Here is a 27,260-nt window from a genome sequence, read left to right as displayed (position 1 = left end):
AAAAGCAGGGTCGGATTCGTAAGTATCCGGTTGAGTCTGATTCCCGCGCGTTCTCGCCCGCTGAATCTCTTTAGCGTTCATTTTCCAGGAGCCCTGAACAGCAAATTTACCTCGAAGATGAGGTTTCAGAATCCGGCCGAGGAGACGGCTATGCCGACATATCGGATTATGGATGCCGATGGCAACATTGTCGATAATACTAGAGACCCGCAATCAGCCTCAGATGCAGAGATCACCCAATGGTATCGGAACATGCTCACTGTTAGCATCATGGATCTGATCATGTTCGATGCGCAACGCCAAGGACGAACCAGCTTTTATATGGTATCGGCTGGTGAGGAAGGCATAGCCGTGGGTTCTGCCTCTGCCTTAACGCCCGACGACGTGTGCTTTCTACAGTATCGCGAGCAAGGTGTCCTCGTGCAGAGGGGCTTTACGCTGAAGGAAATGATGAGTCAGCTATTTGCGAACAAGGATGACCACGGAAAAGGGCGCAATATGCCCGTGCATTATGGCAGCGGCAAGCTCAATGTGCATACGGTCTCGAGTCCCCTAGCGACCCAGATTCCGCAAGCATCAGGAGCCGCATACGCCTTGAAGATGCAACGGCTCATCAATCCGAACGTCCCTCCTAGGATTGTGGCATGCTATTTTGGAGAGGGAGCAGCGAGTGAGGGCGATTTCCACGCAGCATTAAACATTGCCGCAACGAAATCGTGTCCGGTGGTGTTCGTGTGCCGCAACAATGGATTTGCGATTTCGACGTCGAGCATTGAGCAGTATAAGGGAGACGGCATCGCCAGTCGTGGATTGGGGTATGGCATTGATACCATTCGGGTTGATGGCAACGACATCTTCGCAGTGAGAGAGGTCATGCTAGAAGCGAGGAAACGCGCCCTCGAGGGCGACTGCAAACCGATCCTTGTGGAAGCCATGAGCTATCGAGTCAGTCATCACAGCACCAGCGACGACAGCTTCGCATATCGAGCCAAGAGGGAAGTTGAAGAGTGGAAACGAAGGGACAACCCCATCACTCGATTGCGCAAGTGGATGGAAAAGAAGGGTATCTGGGACGAAGACAAGGAGAAGGAAGCAAGAGCGTCAATCCGCAAACAAGTGCTACAAGAGTTCTCGGCAGCAGAGAAGGTCAAGAAGCCACCCCTGCGGGCAATGTTTGAAGACGTTTATGAGGAGATAACACCCGAGGTCCAAGAACAGATGAAGGAGCTCAAGCGGCTTATTGAGAAGTATCCGAAGGAGTACAGCAGCGTGTCGCAATATGAAGGAGGGATCAAGACGCTGGAATGATGGACTGACGCGGACTCGGCGATATGACAAACAAGGCACCGAAAACCACAACCTCCCAAATAATGTAGGTGTCGTGCCCGGGGCGAGTACTCCGTGCCCTGCATTCCATACATCAAAGGCTGGACCCATGAAGTCGGGCCACGTTGCTGATAGAACGGTGTTCTTGCATGAGTAAATGCATGACCAGGGTGATGAGACCCTTGGAGACCTCCTTTAGGAGAGCGCCACGGTGGCTTGACGGTTGCCAAGCCGGAAGTCGCGGGGCGTGCAGGATTAGCGCCGAACCAGCCACCGTGGCACCCGACGAGCCTGATTCTGAACCTGATCGCCAGGGTCTTTGTGACGAGGCTGACAGTCCGTCGTTGTTCAGCCTCCCCATTTCTGTCCAATCCTCTCTCGCAGGTCACCTTTCCCTGTGAAAAGAAGCTGCTTTTCGAGATAGCGAGCCAATGAGAGGATTCATCACCGCCTCGACCAAGAGACATTCTCGTTCTTCACCCTGTCGGCATCATGAAACCCGCTGCTTCGTTTGTGCGAGCTGACGTCGCGTGGTTTGGCGACTTGCCAGCCTCTTCAGAGACAAGTCACTTTTCTACCTATGACCACGTTATTTTTCTGCCGCATCGCTCACTGTCTTTGTCTTTTGTCTGTTCAGCACATATCCGCGCTTGGGACTCTACTGTGTTACTGCCATGCTGCAATCTTGAGTTTTGCCAGTCTTCTTCAGCATCTTGAGCGGCTCGTGCTTCCTGCATTGTTCTGGCGTTGAGTCTTTCATCTTGTACACTATGCACACTTCAGTGGCGAGCTCAGTGCTCGCCGCATTGGCCCTCTCCTCCCTGCTAGTACCGACAGTTGCACAGACATATTCGTCCTGCAATCCTTTGCAACAAAGTGAGTTCTCCGGCGCCAGGTTCCCTTCGACATGGCTGACTTCTCCCCAGGTGGATGCCCCGCGGACCCTGCTCTCGGCAGAAGCGTCGATGTCGAGTTCGCCGCCGGTGCCTCGGACGAGTTCACGGCTTCGGGCGCAGTCAGCTACACCTCCGATGGCGCAGCCTTTACAATCTCTCAGCGCGGCGACGCTCCTACCCTGTCCTCGAATTGGTATATCATGTTCGGACATGTCGATTTCGTGGTCAAAGCTGCTCCAGGAACAGGAATAGTCAGTGCCGCTATCTTGCAGTCTGACTGCCTGGATGAGATAGACTGGGAATGGCTGGGAGGCGACAATAGTCAGGCCCAAAGCAACTACTTCGGAAAGGGCATCACCACAACGGGATACAACCGAGGAGCATATCACGGGGCACCCAACAACCATGACGAGTTCCACACCTACAGCATTGACTGGACCGCCGATCAGATTGTCTGGTCCATTGATGGCCAGACGGTTCGCGCGATGACCCAGTCACAAGCTGAAGCCGGCCAGTATCCTCAGACGCCGATGTACGTGAAACTTGGAGCCTGGGCAGGTGGTGACCCATCCAACCCCGAGGGCACGATCCAATGGGCTGGAGGTGTCACCGACTACTCCGCTGGGCCCTTCACCATGTATGTGAAGTCGATTCATGTCACGGACTACTCGACCGGCTCCCAGTACTCCTACTCCGGTACCAGCGGCACGTGGCAGTCCATCAGCTCCAACGGCGGTCAAATCAATGGTCAAGGAAACGGTGTCCCAGTCTCGTCTGGTTCAGTACCTGCAGTCACTTCATCGGTCCCCAACAGTGCTCCTCTCGCCTTCGGCAATGGTGATGACGGCTCATCCGCAACTGCAACTCGAACCGGCTGGCCGTGGTCGGGAACGGCGACAGCGACAGTAGCGAGCGTGGTAAGCTCTTCAACTTCTGGGCTGACAAGTTAGTGGCATTCCTCTTGTTTCAGCCAAACGTGGTGATTGTTGACTGACTATCTTCCAGTCCGGCTCCAGTTTCCCATCCCCATCGCCGTCCTCATTGGCGGTCTTGTCCTCGGCGTCGGTTTCGGCCTCGGCTTCCCTTGATGTCGTTACGTCCTACGACTCGCAAGGATCTCCAACGCTCGTTACCATCTATCCCGCCACCTCGACCACTCCAACTTGCTATGACGACCACGGGTTTCCCACCGCTTGCGCCACAGTGATTGTTCCGTTATCGAACGAGTCAGGATCGACGCAATCCTCGGCACAGACGATTTTGACCAGCTCTGGATCACCGAATCCAGGAACAGTCGCATCTTCCAGCTCCGACGCAGGTCCATCAGGGAATCCGAGCATTATCTCAGCCTCTTCCGGAGCTACACCGGGATCCACCGCAGCGACCATCTCAGAAGATCTCTCAACTGACGCCCAGTCAACAGCAGCAGCCGCCAGCACAGCCACAGCAACGACGATAACATCTCCTGATGTCTCATCTCCTTCCAGCGTTAATTCACTGTCCACCGACTCAAGTTCTCAGACAGCAGCCACTGCCACAGCCGAACTCACTTCCAATGCCCCCCCTAGCCCAACTTCCCAACCAGAAGCCACATCTTCGACGTCTCCTTCATCCACCACCGAGGTCGCTCAATCTGATAGCAGCACCAGCCCGAGCACCCCATCTCAGACGGTCATCACATCCAACGGATCTATCCTGACGGTCATCCTCACCTCCTCCACATCCCTCGCCAGCAACTCGCTCAGTCCCACGGAGTCGGGACTCTCGACGACCTCGTCCACCACACGACCCAGCACGACGTTCTCAACGTCGAGTCAAATACCCAGTAGATCGTCTACTGCTTCTTCCTCGTCTTCATCATCATCATCATCGTCTTCTGCCACCACTACCGCCCCGTCAGAGACGCCTCCCGCGCCGAACAATGCAGCTCGGCCAACAAGTTGCCTCGCAAGAGGAGTGATCTCGATGGTGATGATGGGGACACTCCTCTTGCTTTAGGGAATCGATGGCATCGGTGGCGTTTGGAGTCCGACAAGGAAACGATTGTGATATTGTGACATTATGATGATACCCCGATAGAAAATGGTAGAATACCTACCACACGACATGATGCGGCAGGATACGCAGGATACGAGAGCACAACATAGGATGGGATGGGATGGGATGAGATATTCCGTACTCCGTAGATAGAACTCCGTCCCAAGACGACGTGAATTCAGTAATAACACTAATAACGTTGATTGCACCACTCTCTTCATATCAAGCCCTGACCTGCTTCCTCCCTAATCTGTCCGTGGGCATCTAAGCTTGCCTCCTTGCATATGGAGGCCGGAGTCTAGAGTACAGTGCGTGCAGTCACGCACACCAAGGACACTAAACATATGTGCTGTCTTTGACGATAAGCCCTCAAGCTGGACTAGACGCTGGGCAGGCTGAACTCGATGGGAGCATGGGGGCTGCTGTGGCGGAGAGAACCGTAGCTATTCTCCTCTTACCAGAGACTGGTATCCATGTTGGTGAACAATCGCTGATCCGTACGGGTTTGAAGGAGGCTCATCCCCGTCCAGCCACTCTGTAACAAGGCGTTGTCAATGCCCAGATCCCTCTCTTGCAATACGAGTCCGTGTCGACTGCAGATCTGTGACGAGTATCACAGGGTAATGTTGGCAGACTTACAACAAATCTGCCTGCGGCGTCTCCCAATTTGCAAGCAATATCCATGGCCACCACGAGAGCGTATACTCCCTGTACTCTGGGGGTATTCAGGTTGTGTCAGTCGCCTGTTTGTGGCAAGGGCGGCTCGCACAGCATCGCCCGGGATCTTATCTCTCCTCCCATATCGACTGCGGTCTTCCGGCTACCTAATCCCTTCACTGCCTCACCTCTCCCTTCCACACGTGACACACCATGGTAACTCGACTTCACAGCGGCGTCTCAACCAATCAGCAACCCCGGCCTGAAAATGAACACACATATATATTGTCGTGCAAAATGTTCCCCACATTCGAATGGCAAAGCAATGATGTTAGCAGTAAGTCTTGTCCGCAGTCTCCATCAATCCACTCCTCACGGAGTTCATCTGACAGAGCTAGAAGTGGGAGCCTCGCATCACTGTGACAGTGTTTGCAGTAAGTCTTGTCCACAGTCTTCATCATCTCCCCCTGGAGGGGTCATCGCTTGAAGCTGCAAGTGGGAGTATCGCACTGTTGCTGTCCGGGAGAATGGACAAAAAGACCTTCTGCGAGGAGGGGTTTTCTCATACATGAGTTTTTTGGCATTTTGTGTGGTCGGCTCCTTGTTGAGCCTTGTCGAACGAATGCCCATCACCCTTACTCGGATACCTGGTAAAGGGAAGATTTCTAAGCTCATTGCTGCATCGGAAAATGGGCAGTTGTACTTTGTTCGATGCGTCACGTCGACCTGCAGATCCGAAAGGAGAAACCTTTTCTACACAAGTAAGAGTATGCCATGCCAGTCTCAGAGTGTGAAACCGCCGTTCTCAAAATTCTGCTGCCGAAGTACGATATCAGTGCTGAATATGAACATAACAGTGATGGTGATGGGCCCCCAAAAGACGTCGAGAACCAAGCACTCAAGCCAAGACGCCACCAACTCCACGTGGGATATTTGTCAGCGTGCCTGGTTTGTAAGATACACAGGGCACCAGATAATGAGATATGGCCTACGACAACTTGCAGGTGGCGTCGAAGTTTTCTAGAAAGGCTCGGCTTCCGGGATCAGTCGGTGCATCGACAGCACCAAGCATGAGCTAGAGCAGCTATCATAGTACCACAGTACGAGTCGCCGTACTCGGTATAGATTTGTCCTCATTGTGCTTCAAGTCGTTGGATGGCGATCAGAGACCCATTCGATTATGTATCGCCCTCTGCTGATAGTGTGCTGTCCACCAGATGACTCGTTACGTATGCGCGCTGTGTGACCGCCAGATGCAGGAAGAAACCACCACGTCTTATCTTGACCAGAGCAATAACCCACCGCACATATCCGTAGCTGGAGGAGAAATAGAAGTAGGACCTCGGAGGAGCCGTGCTGCCTGACCACACATTCTCGGCATCGCCTTGCGTAAAAAGTCAAGCTTCGGTCAAAGGCTCGGATTTCACGCCCCCCTCAGCACGAGTTCACCGTACGTACTGTACTGTGTGGTACGTCACACATCCGTGGCTCATTGCGCTCGGATATCCGTCCAGCGCCACTCCGGTTGGGCTTCTCAGGAAAAACACTGCAACCATCCCACTCACGACCCAGTACGGTGAACTATGAGCAGGGTCTGGTCGAACATACAAACTCCCACTCCCCCTGCCACTGCCACTGCCACTGTCTCTTCCCGCTCTGGCTCTGCCTTTGCATCCTGTCCGCCCTTGTCGCCCGTTCCCGTCCGCCATGGCGTCCGCTGCTGCGCCGGTCGACGTTTCTCAGACCCATCCTTACACCTGCAATTCCTGCGCGGTGGCCTTCCGTAACAGCGATGCCCAACGAACACACATGCGAAGCGACTGGCACAGATACAACCTGAAACGCAAGGTGGCCGAGTTACCCCCTGTCTCCTCTGAAGACTACAATGACAAGGTGCTGGCTGCCCAGGCGACCAACAACGCGGCGGCGGCGCAGGCGGCCTTTGCAACAGTGTGTGCCACCTGTCAGAAGACCTACTACAGCGAAAATGCCTACCAGAACCACCTGGCGAGCAAGTCGCACCGAACAAGAGAAGCAGCGTCCAGCAGAGGCTCGGCACGGGACACCAATTCGGTCGTCGGCTCGATCGCAGACTCCGAATCCAGAGACCCAGTCGCCGAAGCAGAATTTGAGAAAGTGGTGGCGGGAATGAAGGACACCTCGATTCAAGAAGTCCCTGCAATCACGCGGAGACCGTCGGCCCCTGGTCCGGACACAGAGCCGCGAGCAGACCATCCAATGTCCCCAGAGAAACCCGAGCTCCCCTCAATACCCATCTCACGATGCCTCTTCTGTAACTACGACTCGCCGAACCTCAAACTCAGCGTTATGCATATGGCCAAGATTCACGGTCTGTTCATCCCCGAGCAGGAGTTCTTGGTGGATATGGAGGGACTCATCAGGTACATGCAAGCCAAGGTCCATCAGAATTTCGAATGTCTGTACTGCCACAAACTGAGAGGCAACGCAGACGGCGTTCAGACACACATGCGGGATAAGAGCCATTGCAAGATTGCGTTTGAGACAGAAGAGGAAATGGTCGAGGTGGGACAATTCTACGACTTCTCGAGCACGTACTCGGATGCTGAAGATTCCGACACGGACATGGACGGAGTCCAGCCGCAGCAGAACGGCGGTGTGAAACTGCAGGACGGTGAAGCAGCGGAGGATGACGGCTGGGAGACCGATTCGTCCTTTTCCTCGCTCGATACGAATGATCTCGCCTCGGTACCAAACGATGACCGAACCTTGTCGTATCAACGACTCCCTCTGCACAAACATCACTCTAATACAGATCCGAGACCGCATCGAACCGCAGATGGCTGGCACTCGCACGCTCACCACCACAACAATGCAGTCTTCTACGATGAGCACGAAATGCACCTCCCCAGTGGACGAGTCGCCGGGCACAGAAGCCTGAGGAAGTACTACCGACAAAATCTGCACAACTACCCGACCGCTGCCGAACGGATGGAGAGGGCGCAAAGACTGATCGAAGAAGGCAGTTCAGAGGATGCTGAAATGGAGGACATGGATCTCCCAGCCACGCCGCCTCGGAACAGTCAGTTGATGAGACGCGGCGAGGCGGGTATGCTCGGTGCAACCGCTCAGCAGAGACGTGATGTTCAGTCCCAGGAGATCAGAGCCAGACAAAAGGAGAGACGTGCGCAGAATCGGTATCAAGCCAAGCTGGAGAAGCAAGCGAATAGCCAGAAACACTTCAGGGTAAGTCTCGAATGGAAATTGAACGGACCTCGGGTGGCAAGCATGCTGACTTCTTTTCAGGACCCGCTACTACAGTGATCCGACGAATTTATACGACGGACAGCTTGAGGCACACCCTACCATGGCACCCCATTGTCTCACTCGAGATGCACATATCATTCTTTCAGCATAGCATGCCAGGGGGGCTGGGGAAAGAAAAAGATACAAAGCGGTTGCATGATTACACGTTGATAATGATACGACGAGATACATCAGCCCAGAATACCAGGTATTTCTGACGAACGGTCCAGTGGCTGGGGTTGTCCAGTGAAGTTTGCTGAGTCGCGTATGAGTCGGTCTACCAGCGTGATAGCAGTGGGTACCAGCTCACGGAGCATCATAGGATCGCGGATTCGTGCAGATACAAGCTCAAGAAGTCTGTAGTCAAAGTATCCTTGATCTGCCACAGTGAGAGACTCCCAGGTGGGATGTCCGTATGCAGCAAGGGCAGCCTCACAGCCTGCCACCCTGCACAGACTGTGTCCATGATGCGCAGTATTCTTTCCAGAGGTACCTGGTACGGCGGATCAAATCTTCAACTTTTGTAAGAAAACTCTTGGCTCGGATCCCTGAATGTCGAAAGCTACTCTAAAAGCTTCCCCGTAGCTCGTAAGGAATATTCACAATCCCATCGAATACTCAGCCTGTTACGAACCCGAAAATAACAGTGTCTCGTCGCATCCTCCACCCCGACACGACATCAGTCAATCACTCGTTCGGTCGCCGCCATCGGATCTTACCCTTTCCCCAGCCGACGGCAAACCAGCCATCCATCCGTCTCATCGACCTGCTCGCTACCTAGCTAGCTACCTACCTACGTGGCAACCCATCGACCAAGCTACATACCTATACCAATACCTACCCAAGCTACCCCCCTCAGCATAGTATAGCATAACATAGTCTAGGCTAGCTACTCTCCCCGGAGCAAGCAAGGAGCCAATGGCCAAGAAACCAAAATCCCGCACGATCGCCGTGCGCCTCCTCTCCATGGCCATGACGGGCTATTACCGCACGATGGTGCGGCCTCGCGCGTCCCGCCCGCTGAGCATGTTGAAGTACGACCCCGTGGTGAAGAGACAGGTGCTATTCCTGGAGCAGAAGAGGGGAGGCAAGTAAAGCGGAATGCAAGATAGTGATTAGGACCACGAGGGCAGGGCGGGGCAAAACACGGCAGCACACGCGCCATGCATGCATGCATACGAGCTCATTGAGGATCGGATGGATGGGCAGACAATGCGCGCACGCACGCCATGGACGAGATGGGACGAGCGTAGTCTGTCTTGCCTTCCCATGCCATGACTCGTCCCTCGTACTTTGCCGCCGAAAATTGCTGGTCGCGAAGAGGATAAGCGCAGGTAGGCAGGCGCAGGTGCAAGGCTTGCTACTGTACCAGAGAAATGCACCACGGAAGGCAGAACGATCTGAGGGACCCGTGGATGCGGACGCGTGCGCGGACGCAGGAAGACGAGATCGTCTGCCTGACTGTCGCACTCACCTTCCGTTCAACTGCGCGATGAGATGACAACGGCCGATCTGACGCAGCACGACTCAACCCAGCCCAACCACACAAGCGAAGCCAAGCAATCCAATGTATTTATCACCGACCAACCCTGCTTTGAAATTCCCAAATTTCCCAATCCTGAATCCATACTGCACAAATAACCACAATCTCAACTCCCAGACTCGCAGGGTCTCAAACCTCCCGGTCCAGACACCTTGAGAGTCATGATTTTTGGGACCGATTCCCAGCTCGACTCAAAGTACCTCTCTCGTCTACCGTGTACAGCCAGTACACACCCGTCACACCAGCATGACATCGATACATTCTTACACGGGGAGTCACTTGAAGAGAGCGTGGATGTGATGGTGTGTGTGTTGTGGTTGAGTGAGTGAGAGTGTGAGGCGTCTTGCATGGGCCATGTGGATTGCGCGGGCGCTGGCACTGGCGCTGGCACTGGCTTCAAAGGAAGACAGAGACAGACTGAGATACAGACATGGAGACAGACACACATTCAAACAGAAGGCGAGTGGTGTCAACTTCCAGTGAAAGGGACTCTGAAGACAGACACAGCGTCAAGACCACCTGAGGTCAACCACTTCACAATATTCTGCTTTGAAGACTCTGTTCAGTGCGTGAGTCGGAATTGATAGCTCGTGTGTGTGTGGAGGCGAAGGTCTTCTCTTTAGACTTCTTCTCTCTAGACTGGTGCAGTCCTCGCATCGGGACTTGAATGGCTTGACTTGAACATCCCATGCTTGTACCGACAAGAGCCACAGTTTTCAGGGACGTGTGCAATCTTGTGCAGGCCGTCTTGATGGTACAAACAAGCTTGTGTGCTCTGGCATTCGTCATTCGACATTGAAGATACACGCTCATCAACATATGGCACTATTTGGATATGTCTATGTCCGTCACCAATTTTTTTTCTTTCACCCTGGCATTTTTCTCTCTCCCTCACATTCCTTTCCCCATACCATGATTTTCTCCCTGTACTCTTCCCCGGTAGATACAATCTGATTCCCTGCTTGCATGTGCGCATACCATAAAATGCTCCATCCCATCAATATCCATACTTGCTTCCCATATCGCTTGGCAGTCCTGCAACCGACATATTCACAAGCCTGGCCTTCGGATATCTTGTTTTCTCTGGGCCACATCTTTCAATAGTCCGCTGTAGTGCCTACACATATTCATCCTTGAAGCTGAGTCCTAAGATTGAAGCCTGACCCAGGCCGACACCATGCCTCTTTGCCATCCCCATCAGCGACGTCACGAGTCATCACCACCTCATTCAAGCCCATTGAAGCGTCTGTGGAACTTGTCCGCTCGAGACCCCTTGCGTGGTGGCTTCTGGGATCCGAAGATCTTTCCGGGCGCCGGTGCATACGTTCCCACGATTGTGTTGCGGTTCGCGTAGCGACCTAAGCCCCGGCTGACAGTCGGTTCCGCAGGCAACGTAGTAAACGTGGGCGCCGTCGACCTAGGCGCATTCAACGTGGGCGCATTCAGCGTGGACACATTCAACGTGGACACATTCAACATGGGCACATTCAATGTGTGCGCATTCGATATGGGCGCATTCGACGTGGGCGCATCCAACGGTGGCACAACCCGGATAGGATGACGAGGTTGTGGCATCGTGATTTCAAGGTTGGCCGTCCCACGCTTGAGCCGCCGAGTGTTTTCCTGGACCTCATTCTTCTCGACTTCTGGCTCGAGTCGACGCTTGACGGCGGGATTCGACCGGTGCTGCTCCCTCCCGAACGTAGGTTGGAAAGGGCGGTTGAGCACGTCCTCGATACTTCGCTTCGGTGTAACAGGAGGCCATCGACCTCGTACGATGTTTCTCAGTCTCTCCAGGCCGGCCGCTTGTTCTGGGGAGAGGTATCTCCACACGTCAGCACCGTTCGGAGCTGTGCCGGTAGCGACATTGTCTGCAGCACCAGCATCCACTTGACCGACTTGATCGAGGAGCATTTGCTCACCCTGCGATGAGTATGAGCTCGAAGGCACTCGTACGAGGGATCCCTGGCCATCTGCGGCTCTTCTCACGCGCTCCACTACCAAAGGATGTCCCTGTCCACGATTGTGTAGCTCTGTGCAAGCGAGGCGTGGTTGGATGTCGGCTTCGAGAGCGTCGTCTTCATATGCGTCTGGAAGTGAGTTGAGTGCCCAATCGCCATCCTGTACTTGCCGGTCTGCAAATAGAAGCCGGCCTCCTGCGCCGACTGGGACAGACTCCGGGACTCCCGATTGGGTCTCAGAGACCGTTGCTGTGCCAGCGGACAAGGCCAATGGTCGGGTCACTCCATCACGGCTCAAATCCAAACGAGAACGTCCAAGTTGACTGTCTGGGAGCAGCCTCGTTGTTGCTGAGCGGTGCCCACCCTGGCTCTGCGCTTCGGCCTGTTTAGCTCTCAGGTCGAGTTTGGCATTGGAGAGAGCGCCTTCCAGGTTGCGTATCTGCTGTTGTATGGCAGCTAGTTCTCCTTCTGTTCGTTCTCGGTCGTCTCTGGGTCTCTCAACCTCGCTGGTCCACTTTTTCGATGAGGCCAGTTGTTTCCGCAGCTCCGCGAGCTCGTCGTCCTTTGCCTTGATGGAATCCTTCAGTGGTCCAATCTGGGAACACTTCTTGTTCTTCTCATCGAGATCTGACTTGAGAGAAGCAAGGTTCTCCTCAAGAGACGTATTGATGTTCTGCAACTCGTCGACTTTGGAGGTTGTCTGCTGTAGGTTCATCCGCACTTCTGTCAACGCCGAGTTCTCCTTTCGAAGCTCTGTCAGTTGACTCTCGACGGCTGCTTTCTCTTTAGCAAGCCGTTCATTCTTTTGAGCGTGTGCACGTGAAGCTTTCAGAGTGGACTCCAGTTCAGTGATCTTTGAGTGACTTTGCTGTTGACTCCGCTCCAGTGCGGGAATAACTGCGTTCTTCTTCGCAAGTTCCTTCAAGCGGTTGAGGAGGGCTGCTTTCTCTGCGGCCAGTTTGTCCTTGTCTTGAGCATCTCGTTGAGACGCAGCAAAAGCAAGTTCTAGTTCAGTCTTCTTCTGCGCCAGCTCGTTCTGAAGATCAGGAACCACCGACGCCTCGGCTTCCCGTTCCTGTTTGCATTTCTCCAGCTCTGCGCGTACCTCTTGACATTTGAGCGTCCACTCATTGACATTGGTGGTAAGGTCACTGACTGTCTTCTGAGCGGCTTCTCTCTCGGAAAATAGAGCTTTCTCAAGGTTGTCAGCCATCCCTTGCAGACAAGAACTCTCCTTTTCCGCACTGGTTTTCGCGTCTTGGAGTAGTTTGATGATCAGTTCCATCTGCTCAGCCTTCTGCTCCAGGCGGACGAGCGCTGATGCAACTTCATTGAGCTGACCAGTATGAGGGGGGATAGCTGAGAGCAGCTTGTCTGAATGTGCAGCAACGTCTATCTGAAGACTGTTCGTCAGATGTGCGACTGTTGCTTGCAGGTCCTCAGAGATTGACTTCTCAACCATAGCGAATGATGTCTTGGCTGTCTCGATGGTGTCTTTCAGTGAGAGCAGGTCTGATCTCTTGCAAACAGCGGTGTCGAGAAGCGACACGATGTGACCGAGAGCCTCGAGCATTCGACCTTTCTCCAGACTATCTTCCATGCTGCCGTCACGGAGGATTTGGAGACTGTCAGACAGGCCTTTCAGGGCATGTCTGAGCTCCTGCTGTTCACCATACATTCGGACATTTTGCTTGTCTCTCTCAAGCTCCAGGTGGACAATATGCTGCTCCAATCTGTCGCAGCGCCGTCGTTCCGCGCTCAGATTCTCTTCGTGACTTCTGGAACGGCCGTCCATGTCATTGATGCTTGCGGAACGCTCTTTTGCCATGATCCGCACCTCGCCGATTGCGTTGCGGACACTTGCCAACTGCTCAGCGGCTTTGATAGAAGCGGCACCGGTGTTCTGGAGCTGTGCGAGGAGCTCGTCTCTGTCTTTTGGCAAACCGGAGATAGCGTTCTCAAAGTTGGATGCTTTGCCTTGAAGCTCTTCGCAGTCTTTGTTCGTCTCCATTGCCCACTGCTTGAGCTTGGAATACCTCTCCTTGAAATTCTCCAAGTGTTGATTCAGGAGGTCATATCCTTCAATGCATTCGTTGCGGGCATCTACAGCTTGCCGTAACTCTGTACCTGACTGCAGCATTTCATGGCGGAGATTTCTGTTCTCGAGCTCCAGACGCTCCGATCTGGTGCGAGCTTCTTTGCTCTCGCGTGTTTTGGACATCAGAAGAAAGAGGAGGTCCTCTTCACACGGACCGTCCTTGGCAGCTCCTGCATTGTTCTGTCCATGGGCCTGCAGATTCTCGCCTGGACGCGGCTGACGTCTTCTTGCCACCTTGGAGACTCTAGCGTCGTGGATCGGTGCCGTGCCTGCGGTCGTACGGGAGTGGTTGATAGGGTGGGTCCTCGCATTTGCCGTGACCGAGGGAGACGTCCCATGACCAACGTCGTCCACATTGCCAGCGATGGACCACTGCTCTGGTAACTCTGGCTGGCGAGCATGGGTGCTGTCTGCAGGGCCTGGTTGATCATCTTGGTCGGCTGGTCTTGTTCCACGTCGTGCAAAGTATGGAAAAGCATGCTGATTGTCGGCATTGCAGTCTTCTGCAGCGACGTTTCCAGCTCGCTGAGTGACCTGCCCCTGTTCCTGGGAGATGAGCTTCCCAGACTCTTGCTGCCTATCCGCAGGCCTGGCACCGAACCCAGCAGAGTTATGCTGCAGTGTCAAGGTATGACCATCTGTGTTCTCCACCTTGTTCTTTGCGTCTGCGGTTAAAAGCTGTCCGCTGGTGATGTTCACTTCCTCGAAGCGTCTGGTTTCAGGAGAACTGGGTAAGAGGTTAGTGTCATTGAGCTCTCTGGGCGACGTGGTCTCAAGCATACCTGTTCGAAGCAGGATGATCTGCCAAATCGTGATAGCTGCTTCCTGCTTCCTTTGTGACTGCCGGGCTCTCCAATGGGGGAGGTTCATTGAGCCCATCCGGCTTGGAGAATAGATTAGACACTGAGTGGGAGAGGAGTTTGTCAGGACTCAGAAAGTCGTCCTCCATGGAAATGGGCTGCAGGGGACGGGATGACACCACTCCTCGTGGGGCTTGTGAAGTCTTTTCATATTCCTTGAGGTACGATGGAGTCTGTTTGGTGTTTGCAGTCTCGCCATCGAGAAGGTCGTCCTCCTGAGTTGGACAATCTTCATTGATTGCAAATGAAGGCTGTCCAGGTCTTGTCCTATGTAGGGTGTTGGACGGGTTTAGTGGCTTCATGCTGTCAAGACCCCCATGCAACAGAGCATGAGACGCCAGGCCGTCAGACGTAGGACAAGGAGGAGGCGAAAGCAGACAAGGAGAAGGCAAAAGCCAGACAAGAAGAGGCAAAAGCAGACTGGTGCAAACAAGTAATCAAGGGCAAAAAGGCAACTCTCAGGCTCCTGGATCCACGAACACCAGGGTTTTGGTACCAGTGTGGCGATTGAGGGCACTGGAAGAGAAGGAAATGGAAAAACGAACTGAGGATATGACAAGGCGGGGACGAGGAAAGTCCGAGGGCGCACCTACACTGGACATTCATCGGAAGTGTACCTGCTAGTTTCCGCTTTGGCACGCGTACGCGTCCCGAATTGAGCTGCTGAGGGCGGTCGACGGTAGCAAGTGAAGGACCGGTCGGCGTATCCGAGCCAGAGAGGCGCACCTTCGTATTTTGTGTCATACGTCCTCTGTCTTCTGTGACCCAACAGACCTGCTCAATGATACTTGTCCAGATCAGGGGTATCTGCGATTCTGTAGACAAGCTTCTTCGACGAGACCTTCTTGTCATGCAGCGCCTGCACACCCTTTTCGACCGCCAGCAGCCCATCGGGTTGCACTTCATAGGGGTGTGGGACAAACCTACCCTCATCAAGGAGGAGGGTCATGTACCTAGGTGAGAGAGTCCGTCAACATCTGGATAGCACCACTGACAGGGGGGTTTACGTACCTGTAGAAGACATAGGCAAAGTCCCGGTGAACCTTCGCTTCCTCCTCGTTGCACCATCTATGCGACTCCCCATATGCCGATGAAACAAAGACGCGGCCGAACTCGATACCCTGGGGCCACTCGGGTACCACAGGCTCAGGAGGATCCACCATGACAATCTTTCCAGGCTCAGAGCCTTTCTTGTCCAGAAGGTCAAGGACGTGTTTCCAGCTGTCGTGCTCAGAGATGGCGTCGAAGGCGTGGTGTAGTTTGACACCTTCGTCATCCAGGATCCTCTGGACGTCGGCCACAACGTTCTTCTTGCGGTAATCCACGATATAATCGGCGGCGTTTATGGATCTGACGAAATCGGCACCTCCGCCTGCGATCGTGATGATGGGGCCAAGGCCGCTCAGTTTGGCGAACTTGAGGGCGAACGTCCCAACAGCCGAAGACCCTCCATATATCAACAATGGCACTCGCTTGCCCTTACTCACCGGATTCCAGGGTGCCGGCAGACCCAGGTGTTGGTAGAGTGCCAAAGCAGCCGTCATGCTCGCAAGCGGAAGGGTGGCTCCGGACTCGAAAGAGATATTGGGAGGCAGAAAAAATGTTGTCGAAGCGGGCGCGATGGCATATTCAGCATAGGATCCAGACGGGGCAAACATTCGATGGAAGGCAGCAACTCTGTCGCCCGGCTTGAACTCGTGGACCTTCTTCCCGACTTTGTGGACCATGCCGGCGATGTCGTCGCCTTGGTTAGTCTTCACTGGTTTGGTCAACTGAGAGCGAGTCAGATGAAATTGCTAGGCTCACCTGGCCGTGCGCTTGCCTTCCAGTCCTTCGGATTCGAGTCTGTTGCAACCACCTTGATCAACACTTCATTCTCAGCGGGCTCCCTGTTGTCTGCTCAGCACAACCCTGGAAAGCGGGAGACGGCAGGAAACGCACGGAATAGGGGCGTTGCGAGCCTCGGACGAGATGACCCCGTCCTTGCGTTGGACACCAATTTCCAGCATCGTGCAGTGTGCTTGTGATGGCTGTGGTCCAGAGAAGTGCGAAACACAGGATCTGTCTGTCTATTTAACTTGCTGAGGACAGATTTGTGTGCCTTTCTGCTCCGCTCTGGCAGTGTTTTGGATCACCTCGATCTCAGAACAATCCTTCCAAATCGGGCGAATGCTGGGCTTGGTATAGTGGGTGTATATCAGAATCCACAAGAGTTCCGCGACCCATGGCGCACGCTTTGTCAGCGCCAGACACCGGCTTTCCATCGGGATCCGTCCAAAGGGAGTCAGAAGGACGCCCAGTCGTTTCTAGATATTGGTGATGACACCTGTTTGGTCAAGACCCTTGCAGTCGGAACAATAGCAGGGTCGGCCACTGACCGGCGACAAGGACAAAGTCTCGCCTGGCCGAGATTCTCATTAGTCCTACGACTTGCTTAGTAGTCGCCATCGGCATGTAGAGACAAGGGCAGTCCCGCTTGTCAAGACTGACGTGTGATTTTCAAGACTTGCAGCGACTGACCGTTCTTAGTGAGACCTGAAATAAAGGGGCAGTCATTGTGCTTTCCATGGCAGACTCTGGACTGTATGAGCACGACGAGGACAGTTACCTGGGTAACAGTGCAAAAATTAGTGGACACCTTGCCGCTTCAATGTAGCGATTCAGCATGTGTCGCCAAACCAGTATCGATAACGAGACAGCAAAGTTGTCTCTCGCCTCTTTAGAAATTTCCGCTGTTGGTTTAGGCCTTTTATTGTGGGGACACTAGGCTTGCATTTCTTCGCGATAGCACAGTACACAACATGTACTCAATACGGTATCTTACAAAACGGGGTACCATTCATAACACTAGACCCCTTGGCGATGTTGGGCTAACCCTCGGGTAACCTGCCCAGTCCCACGAGTCCCTGTCGCCTCACACATGACGAAAGATGTGAAGTCCCACACTCGCTGGCTTCCAACAAGGCTCAATGAATCTTCGTTGCTCCAAGACCATCGGTGCATATGGTAAAGTACGAGTAGAGTGTGTTAGAAGCACCGAATTACTGGTGCCACCGAGCTGCGGCAGAAGTCACGTGCTGGTGAGTGACTTGCTTAGTCACCCATTGGAAAGAGTCGCGCCGTGAGAGGGTTGCAACAATAGCCACAATGGCCACAATTGCGTGATGAATTAATTATCTGCGCCATGGCCATCGATCCCGCAAATCAGGTACTCGAAGTGATAGCTGGGACGTAAGCGGACTCAAACCCCGTGCAACAGACGGAGTTGGGAGAAGGAAGAGAGATGGTCCGTTGGAAATCTGAGTAATGCGGACCAGAAGATCCCAGCTGGCGGCAGCGAAGAACGGATTTTGGAGAGGACATCATGAAATGCGGCCATGTCAAGACGAAGAAAGTCCTCAAATGGAAACCTGACTGACAAGCGTTCGCCAGCAAGACACGGCAGCGTCCCTGGCTGAGGAGGACTGAAAAGCGTCTTTGATCTACTATGCATATCGATGGCTAGACCGTAGACAGCAGGCCTAGAGGCGGAAAGGTACTGTACCTTTCGTAGTAATGGATTCTTGGGTAATTGAGACATTCTGCGAGATCTAGTCCAGAGTACTCTGTAAGGCTTAGAGAGTCCCTTCGTAGGTCTTAGTCTTGGTCCTCACGCCTGCCAGGTGGCTGGACTGGAGATACTCCCGGTAGCATTTGCGGCTGAAGTGGGTTCCTAGGCTTGAGAGTCAAGGCTACGGACTGGAGGGATCTACTGAGTACTCGCCCTCACTCATGAAATGTCCGACGTATATTTCCGCGCGTACAACGTCCAGAGTACAGTGTACCATACACAGCCTCAATGTAGGGGTATAACCTGAGGAACCACGATGTTTCATCCCGATCCATTCATTCCCATCGGCGTCAATCTTCGTCGACCATCATCCATGTCATCGTACAGGCTGTACCATCCCCAGCGAGCTTTCTCCGGTGCCGAACACTATCGCCCAAACACCTTCTTCCACATGGGCGTCTTCGGACTATCCATCTCAAACGCACTCGACGGGATGCTCACACTGGGCGGTCTCGGCCTCCTCTTGTCCTTCTTGGTGATCCTTTCCCCGTCAGCCTCGTCCTTTTTCGACTCGATCTTCACTGCCGAATCAGGGAGGCCCTTCTCCACATCCCGGTCACTGCTTGAAGAAGACGAGTCGGCCAGCGCTGCTCGCTCTTTCTGTTTCTTCTCCTTCGCCCCAGCGGCGGGCAACGACCGCGAGAGTTCGTCGTTGGCCTTCTTCAACGCCACTTCGTTACGCTGTCTCTTCTCGACGGGCGAGAAGGTCATTTTCTTGGGTGTCATGGGTGTGGTGACGGCCTTGACGGCGCTGCTGACTTTGCGCGCCGAGCGTCGAATGGTCTCTTTCATCGTCCATTGCCGCTTCTTCGCCAAGAAGAAAAGAGTGGTCATGGTCACTGCAAATTCAAGCCGCCGGGTTAGTTCCCATAACCATGTATACAGAAGATGGGGGAAAGGGAGGGACCCACCACCCAGAATCACCACAACGCTTACTACCACGGCGATGGCGATCGTGGCTCCACGGCTCAGGTTGACCGAGCCGGTATCCGGACCCGCAGCTCCCGCATTTTCAGAGATGCCCGGGCCAGCGCCAATGTCACCTGGTTCCACGCCTTGTGCGCCGCCGCCGTCGCCGGACTGTGCCAGAACTTGTGAGGATCCCAATAAGTCAATACATAAGAGAAGCGCGAGGCATTGTACTAAGGGTTGAGAATGCGGTGACTGCATTGTGAGAGGGACGGATGGTGGGAACGACGCCAAGCTCGACGTTACTCGGCTGCTCCACGATCAGAACGATGGCGTCGACGTGATTCAGCTGCTCGCTCCTCAATCCGGACTATAGCGTCGATATTCCTTGGGCAGCTAGCTCAACCAGACCACACCCCTTCCGATTCGCCGTTGTTCAGATCCTCGACACTCAATGACGCTTCGACAGAAAGGATAATTAGTCACAGACAAATCACCCAGCGAGGAGGAACCGTGGCGTGCGTCCGTGACAGCAGTGAGTGCCGACGAACCAAAAAATTGACCGTCTGGAGAGAGAGGAGACAAAAGATTTGCAGAAGCAGAGAGCAGAAAGCAGAAGCAGAGGAGGCCCAGTCTTTCAACAAAGCGTCGCAACTCACGCACGCTCGCCTTATTATGTAGGTCTTTATGTGTCCGAATCCCCCAGAGGCGCCTAACAGTACGAGGGCAGTGTGCTGATTTTCACTTTTACTTTCGCAGGCGCCAACATCACCCTGCATCGCGGCGCAGCTGCCCAGCTGCACAGGTCCCCGGTCTCCAGCAACTGCACTGCCTCTGTGAACCCGTCGGCCACGGCGGTCGACCGTGAGCGGTGCGTAGGAGCGGTGATGACTGCCATTGGAGGTGTGCTGGGCGATGTGAAACAGGTGAAGGAAACGTGAAACACGAGCAGAATCTTCGCATTACGCGCCGAGGAGGTTCGCTAAGAGCAGACTCCATCCAATCATTTCATTAGCGTGGCCTTAGTGAAGCTTGGCTCCCACAGGAAAAATGTGGACATGGAACTGCATCACGTGACAGACAGCGCACACGGCAAACAAGAGCCCACTGGCCTCCTCGCAATGAGCCTCAACACCCGGGGTCTATGCACGGCGACGACCGCACCTGGGTAACATATCCTTTCTCATTACGTCGTAGCTCTATCGCGTTAATGCTGCCTCGTCCATACCTCGTATGTGGTACATTCTTGGTTCCAATTTACACCAATCTGCATCGTTCAAGATTTCTCGCACACCAATGAGCGCACCCAATGATCAGTCCTGCTCCTCTCACAAAGTCTCCCAGCCACCGGCGTTGACCTCGCTCTCCAGCTTCCGGGCTATCGTGCTCCACACGCTGCCGTTGGTCATCAACCAAGTGTCCCTTAAGAGTTTGTCGTACCTCTTCTGGTTCAAGATCAGCTGGTGCTTGGACCTCAGCCCCGAATCAGTCTCGCCATGCTTCGTCAAATACGGCGCCGAGAAGAAAGATCCGTGACTCAGGATGGAAGAGGTCGGCGCCAGCGGAAGCCGTCGAAGTTCTTCGCGATCGTTGTTACCCGGCTTGGGGTCTTTCGCGACATGGAGCAGTGCCACGTGACATTTACGGATAAACAGGAACATGCCGATCGGGCTCGAACACTTTTCCACGTGAGCATTGCACCCCCCTCGCATGTCGTCCGTCAGGCAGCAGACCGTCTGAGAGCAGAATATTTCGCCACAGAATAGACAAAGCGCAGGGTCGGATACATCTTTCCCAGTGGTCGGACATTTTCGCCGCTGGGATTCTTCCATCAAGACATCAAAGTATCGGGGAAGCCCAATCAGCTCAAAGGGGGCTGGGTGCAGTAGCTTGACCCCTAAGGGCCGCAGAGGGAAGTCGAATTGCGTCAGCGTCGACGCGTTTCTTATCTCATATCGGATACAGTCCAACAACCAAATTGTGGCCCGGTCTTTCAGTGTGGTAGATGTCGAGTATTCACCAAAGCTGTTGAGGATGTCACCGATGCCAGGAAGCTGTAAAAGGTGACAAAGCCGCTCGAGCTCTGACAAGCCGGCTTCCGTCCCGGCAGTAGTGGGGAAATCGACACCGTGCGCAACATGAAAGTAGATGGCGGCCTTTCGCAGGAAAGCCAACCCATACACCTTGCATAGTTTGAACAGTGTCCCTGCTGTGGTTGGGGACATGGCTTGCAGGAACTTCCGAACACGTTCCTTCTCGTCAATCTCCTGGACTTGATCGTTAATCCAGGAGACGATGCTTTCAACGCCGCGAAGCTGGTCTGGGTCTGGGTTCGAGGGCGTCGCATGCCGGATATGTCCTCCCGCCAGCTTCTGGCTAGCCGTCATAAAAGCTTCCGAATCGAACAGGAACGCCAGGGTGACTCGCAGGAGTTCTATAGTGAGAGCTAATTGTAAGACGTGGCGAGGCTCAAGATGTCGGATTGGGCCCAACACCATTGTAGCCTGAACCAGAAACTGGAAGGGGTCCAGGGACAGCAGAGGGGGTACTGTAGCAGAACCAGCCGACGACGCAATATTCCCGGTCCTACCGGCCAATTGGCGCTCAATCTGGTCGCACAGCTCTCTGTACTGGCTCTCGACCGAGCCACGAACGGTGAAGGCACCTGTCGCGGCATACGCTCTCAAGGTCGACGACGTTATCTGCAGATGGCTGAGGGTTTGCTGAGGTATACTTGTCAGTAAAGACGTGCCATATTCTGCTTCACGGCCTCTATGTCCGATCTCGACAGCAGCGATTGTGTTTGCCAAGGTGTTGACAAGAAGCTGGAAATAATTGACGTTCCAATCTTCTCGAGGTACCGAACCCTGACTGGTCCTAGAGACAATCCCGAGAGTCTCGCGAAGACGCCCGTAGATGCTGGCGAGTTCAGCAAAAGATGCCAGTTCCGGTCGCTCCGCCCAGGCTTGACTCGTTGGGCTGATCGAGAGATCACCTGCTTGCCAACTAGCTATGGCAGGAGTCAAGGAGCTGTTGGAGAACGTGGCCAGGGTCTGTGAGTGCACCCTCGACGCTTGCGTATCGAAGGAGACGTCTTGGCTTGCCGTTGGCGCTTCGACTGAAGATAGGTCGTTGTCTAGGAAGAAGTCAAACTCTTTGGATACATTCAGCGACCCCGGATAAGATTGCTCTGAGTGCTTCCAGATGATCGGCAGAAAGCTGTTTGCCAGGGCTTTGCAAAGCGGGCAGACAAATTCTTTCAGGGCTATCCGTTCAGGGTGGTTTCTGGCAACCTGCTGCAGGTGTCTCCGTGTAATGGACTGATAGTAGTTTTCGAAACAGCTGAAATGCATGATATGCCCACAGCTCGTCGAAACCGGACCTCTCATGGTGTGGCCCTTCGGCCAACCTTTACCCAGGCCTTGGAAATCGACTCTCACCTCATGCCCGTCAGATGTCATCCGCTTCACTTGTTCGTGGTTGGAACCCGACACCCCAAACGGCCGGATATGCTCAATCGAGCGATCAAGGCTTTCCGGAACTGCAAAGAGCTCACCGACAAAATCTTCCTCATCCGTCGGCGTCTCTCGGAGGACATAGGCATCACTAATCATAGCGAACGTGCCATACAGCCGGGAATCCGACGTGTCCTCACGGCATTGTATGCATAGTCCGGAAGGATACTTCCAGTGGCGGGTCTCAGTCGATCTCGGTAGTTCTTCCTCGGGGGAATCAAGGTCGTCGTCCCCCCAGTCGATTACGCCCTGTTTGTCCATGAAGCTCTGTTGTTGCTGTTGGAACTGAGCCATGACTCTTGCTTTTCGCTCCATTGCCTGTTTCTTTTTGGCTTCCAATTCGCTCTCAAAATTAGCTGGGGACGCAGTGTCGAATCTGCCCGATGGGAAATCCAGATGTTGAGTAGCAGCAGTGAACTGATGCGGCAGCTTCTGGTTGAAGAGTCGTAGCATGTGTCTGATTTTGCTGCGGCACGAACTGAATTCCTCCATCATCCAGATCTTGGATAGAAGTGCAATGATGGTCGAGGGCGGGCCATCGTGAGACTCCAGCTGCAGGGTGATGGCGTGGCGAATGAAGGATGGACTATCAATGCTGGGTTCTGCCTGATCCTCGAATGTTGCTATGAGCGCCAGCTGGAGGAGAATATGGAAGAATGCCTCCACTCGTGTTGCTGACACCCCTTGCTTGTGCTTGTGGCCGTTCGCAACATAGAGCAACGTTTTATGGATGACGTCGGCGAACACAATGGTGTTGACAACCGCACAAAGGTTGACGTAGGCCTCGCATGGGATGGGGTGCAGCTTGGGTTCCATTACAATGTCGTCTGGCGATTTGTTCAACTTCTTGCTCATCCAGTTCTTGTAGATATTCTCCGCCTCGTCTCTTTGGTTCTTGCTGAAGTGCGAGTTGTAGGGGTCCAACTCTTGCAGATACTCTTCCTTGAGCTCAAACAACCCGGAGTCGTGGAGTCCTTCTGGTGGCCTGTATTTGGTCATCTCCTCAAGCACAACTTGCAGGTGCTCGTGATCTTGCGCACGCTCTGTCAGGCGAGAGTACAGGTCTGAATATGACAGTGGCTTGAAGCACAGAGTGTGAGCTATGTCTTTCCGCAGTGTCAGCAACTGCGACTCCGGATTGTCCTTGTCCGTGATTAGGGCATCTCGATCGGAAAGCAAATTGATCAAAAGGTACACAAAATCCTCGGCAAGGTCCAGCATCTGATTATCGTCACAGATCTCGAGGGAGACGAAACCGTTGTGCATCCAGGTTGAAAGACCAAAACGATCGACCATAGAAACCAACACCCGGCTTGGGTCGCAGGCCACCAGGGCCGTCTGCAGAAGGAAGAGGTCTCGATGGTGCCCAACGTCCCGATGCGCAACGCTCTTGTACTGCACCATCTGATGGCGGAGACTCATCCCATTCCGTACCCAAAGATTGGCCCTCATCTGCGCCAACCAAGCGCCAACCCGGAGTGGGAAGTCGAACATTGCGAGGAGTGCATCGTCGACCGAGTTGAGCGCAGCTTTGATTGTGCTATCACGGGGTGCTAGTGGTGAATCGTGGAGGTGGGACAAGAACGTCTGCGCTGCTTCCCGAAGCGCCGTTATGGACTGTTTGAAGTCCTTCCCTCCCTCTAACAACCAGGACAGTGTGTAATGAAGCGGATGATGAAAGCTCAGAGGACCTTTGTGGACAACAAATTCAACAACACTGAAATCGAAAGGTGCCACAGTATGAAAACGAACAGCCTCTTTGATCTCTGCTTGGTCAAATCGCCGCCTCTCAAGACCGACAGAGTTGATGATAGCTATACCTGCAGCGTGGGATATTGCATCCCAAGTCGCGCGCAACGCCGCAGGGCTGCTGTGCTTGGACAGATGATACGCCTCGGCGAACTGTCGACATAATTTGTTGATGTCGCGAGTCAATAACGACGCGCTAATCCATGCATCTGTTTCATACTCGACATGTTCCCCAACCGCTCTCACATTCGGACAGATACCTTGCGATAGCTTTGCAAGATCGAGGAACTGAAACAAATACTGCGGCTCGTTGCGGGCTTTGGCCTGCACGTACGGGGACGCCAGGAAGTAACGGAGGTCGGAGAAGAAGTGATACAGCCGCCGGTTGGCAACAGAACCTGCATCGAAGCCTAGAGTAGCTCCAGGATCGAGATCTTTGGGCAGGCCGACCTGTCTGGTAGTCAAAAATGTGTAGAGAATAGCCATCAGGTTGGTGAGGAAGTTCCCCCGCTCTATCACCTCTTCAGTGATAGATGGCGTCGTCAGAAGCTGCAGCGACAAGTTGATGATGGAATGGTCCGGTTCTCGATCCGCTACCAGATAGAGCTGCGCAAGCGTTGTGTACAGGCCGGAAAATCTCAAGCCCAGGATTCGCTTGAACTGAGGGATGTTGACCAGCGTGCTGATGAACAGATCCCGAATGCTCGTCCGTGCCAGTTTCCACAAGCGGAGGTCGAACAAAATCATTGAGTCTACGCGTATATTCTTCGTGAGATCTTCGTAAATGGGAAGAGCCGTGTTCTGCGCAGACTGAGGCGGAGACAACCTCCAGTGGTTGGGCGGTGTAGATTCACGCCGTGTCGTGCGAACACCGGCGGCGGGCGTCCTCGGGATGTTAAGGTAGTTGAGGTTGCTGTCAGGACCAGCTGGAGAGGCATCAGCACCGATAGCTACCGTGTTTCCAGGATCTCCCATGTCTTGAGGCACCGGTGGCGGTGGAGGCGACGGTCCGTCCATGTCCATCCGCTCGACAACGTCCAAAAAGTCCGCGTCTCCGTCGGTGTCCATCTCTTCAGCATCGTCTGTGACATCGGGATCCGGAGTCTGTTCTGGGACTGCGTTTTCAGGGTCTGCCTCCTCGAAAACTGTTGCTCTAAGGATGAAATCGTTCATTTCGCGGTCTGCATCTGCATCGCCAATATCGTCGTCGTCATCATCGTCGTCATCGTCGTCCACTTCACCGGGATCATTATCATCACTGGCTCCATCGTCGTCTAGGATCTCCACTTGCAACGCTCTCTGCATTGCAAAATGAATTGGATCGAAGTGTCTGAGCCTTGACCTTCTGCGGTACTCCTGGTCATCCTCATCGCCGTGATCATCTAAGTCCTCTCTTCCCACTTTGGCGTTCCAGGCTTCGCTCCCAACCCGCCAGATGTGGAGCATCTCCTCGCACACGATACGGCGCAAGATATGACTGTCACCGGCAATACTGCAGCTAGCAATATCGGCCAGCCATTCGATGATGGTACCGCACATCTGTTCCCGAAAAGTGTCCCTGGAGGATCGTATAGTGACGGTGATCTTGATCTCCTCGATGATCTTGGCCATGCGAGTGAGCTCCTTGAGGTCGCGAGAGTACCTGATGATACTTCTTCCGAGGTCATTGGCCTCTTCAGCTTTACGCAGACCAAACGCTTCGCGCTCTCGACATGCTCTCGCCACTTGCGATTGCACCTCGCGGACTGTGTGCTTCTCGTCGTTCCAGATGATCAGGCAATATTCGGGATTCGTCTCCATCTCGTCTCCTGACACGTAGTGCTCTGCAGAGAGCCGACTTCTCGATTCATCTTGAGCCACCGACTCCACTGTCTTTGGCAATCGTAGGTTCTCGGGCGAGCATGATATGACGTCGCAAAAGTAATCGAGCGCCTTGCTGATGGTGGTGCGGATCGACTCTTGTAAGTCGGTTGGCAAGGGGGAAATATGCTCATCCGTGGTGGTCCAGTCATCACTGGCTGTATGAATGGCGCACTTGACAGGTCTCTTCCAGGCCTCGTCGTCTCCGCAGTCACAACAGCCGCTGTTCCCTGCACTGACGTTGATGCTGTACTGATGACCCTCGTGGTCGCTGGCGACAAAGCACCGAGCGCAGAGCACGGCGGTATTGTCATCGGTGCACGTGCTGCAGTGGTAGTTGGCCTCGCCTGGCTTGAAGATATGTCCACATGGATGACCCCGGGCAGCTGCAGAGTATTCGGCATTCTCTTGAACTCCCTGCGCGTCTTGCAGCTTGTATGAGGCAGGAAAGCCGTCCGGGAACAGGTCGAGCAAGTAGTCTGGTCGGTCGTTGGTGAGGGATCGGAACAGTGTCTCTAGGAGGCCCTGCTGCGCAGCGACACCGTACCGATGGCCGTGCCGCCACGGGTGGTCGCATAATGCCTGCGAGAGTCGAAGGTCGAGGCCGGGGGTCGGTGCGCTCATGGTCACAGTATCGAATTGCTTGCAATCCGCATTTGGACTTTGTGTGGCAGTAATACGTGCCTTCTTTTCGTTATGGGCCGCGCTGCGAAGAACCGAAGGCGGGTGATAGTCGAGATGTCGCCTCCTGCGATCGTCTGTTTTGTAGCGGTGCTCTGCCTCCTCTTCCACTGAGATTGTCCACGCTCAAATCAGGAGATCCGGGGGTTGGGTGAACATTCGGAGAGGATAGCAGTTGAGTCCTCGAGGAATATCACGCCTCGCAAGTACGACGGACCTGAGGCGAAATCCACGAAGGTGGGATGCAGCCTGATGCCGCTTTGGCGCCCGGCC

At 54.0% G+C, this 27,260-nt stretch overlaps 8 protein-coding genes across 8 annotated transcripts; 4 read left to right on the top strand and 4 right to left on the bottom strand.

Annotated features, from left to right (window-relative positions):
• Nucleotides 1-117: 117 nt before the first annotated feature.
• Nucleotides 118-1,308, top strand: G647_09422 (uncharacterized protein; the record flags this gene model as incomplete). The annotated part of the gene is made up of 1 exon (XM_008733725.1): nt 118-1,308. The coding sequence occupies one exon, from the start codon at nt 118-120 to the stop codon at nt 1,306-1,308; it is 1,191 nt and encodes a 396-aa protein (XP_008731947.1).
• Nucleotides 1,309-2,096: 788 nt separating this feature from the next.
• G647_09421 (uncharacterized protein) lies at nt 2,097-3,172 on the top strand (the record flags this gene model as incomplete). The annotated part of the gene is made up of 2 exons (XM_008733724.1): nt 2,097-2,202; nt 2,253-3,172. 2 exons carry the CDS (start codon nt 2,097-2,099, stop codon nt 3,170-3,172), a joined length of 1,026 nt encoding a protein of 341 aa, XP_008731946.1.
• A 3,451-nt stretch (nt 3,173-6,623) lies between these two features.
• On the top strand, nt 6,624-8,219 carry G647_09420 (uncharacterized protein; the record flags this gene model as incomplete). Its single annotated transcript, XM_008733723.1, has 2 exons — nt 6,624-8,141; nt 8,202-8,219. The coding sequence occupies 2 exons, from the start codon at nt 6,624-6,626 to the stop codon at nt 8,217-8,219; spliced, it is 1,536 nt and encodes a 511-aa protein (XP_008731945.1).
• Nucleotides 8,220-9,119: 900 nt separating this feature from the next.
• Nucleotides 9,120-9,290, top strand: G647_09419 (ribosomal protein L33; the record flags this gene model as incomplete). Its single annotated transcript, XM_008733722.1, has 1 exon — nt 9,120-9,290. A coding segment is annotated over one exon (171 nt), but the record flags the coding sequence as incomplete, so codon positions are not given.
• A 1,678-nt stretch (nt 9,291-10,968) lies between these two features.
• On the bottom strand, nt 10,969-14,965 carry G647_09418 (uncharacterized protein; the record flags this gene model as incomplete). The annotated part of the gene is made up of 2 exons (XM_008733721.1): nt 10,969-14,530; nt 14,586-14,965. 2 exons carry the CDS (start codon nt 14,963-14,965, stop codon nt 10,969-10,971), a joined length of 3,942 nt encoding a protein of 1,313 aa, XP_008731943.1.
• A 476-nt stretch (nt 14,966-15,441) lies between these two features.
• On the bottom strand, nt 15,442-16,672 carry G647_09417 (uncharacterized protein; the record flags this gene model as incomplete). Its single annotated transcript, XM_008733720.1, has 4 exons — nt 15,442-15,616; nt 15,675-16,422; nt 16,470-16,552; nt 16,605-16,672. 4 exons carry the CDS (start codon nt 16,670-16,672, stop codon nt 15,442-15,444), a joined length of 1,074 nt encoding a protein of 357 aa, XP_008731942.1.
• A 1,967-nt stretch (nt 16,673-18,639) lies between these two features.
• On the bottom strand, nt 18,640-19,443 carry G647_09416 (uncharacterized protein; the record flags this gene model as incomplete). Its single annotated transcript, XM_008733719.1, has 2 exons — nt 18,640-19,112; nt 19,185-19,443. The coding sequence occupies 2 exons, from the start codon at nt 19,441-19,443 to the stop codon at nt 18,640-18,642; spliced, it is 732 nt and encodes a 243-aa protein (XP_008731941.1).
• Nucleotides 19,444-20,510: 1,067 nt separating this feature from the next.
• Nucleotides 20,511-26,930, bottom strand: G647_09415 (uncharacterized protein; the record flags this gene model as incomplete). The annotated part of the gene is made up of 1 exon (XM_008733718.1): nt 20,511-26,930. One exon carries the CDS (start codon nt 26,928-26,930, stop codon nt 20,511-20,513), a length of 6,420 nt encoding a protein of 2,139 aa, XP_008731940.1.
• Between the last annotated feature and the right edge of the window lie 330 nt (nt 26,931-27,260).

Source organism: Cladophialophora carrionii, assembly GCF_000365165.1.
Source record: "Cladophialophora carrionii CBS 160.54 unplaced genomic scaffold supercont1.9, whole genome shotgun sequence".
NCBI classification, from domain to species: Eukaryota; Fungi; Ascomycota; class Eurotiomycetes; order Chaetothyriales; family Herpotrichiellaceae; genus Cladophialophora; species Cladophialophora carrionii.
This window is presented reverse-complemented; position numbering and strand designations above follow the sequence as displayed.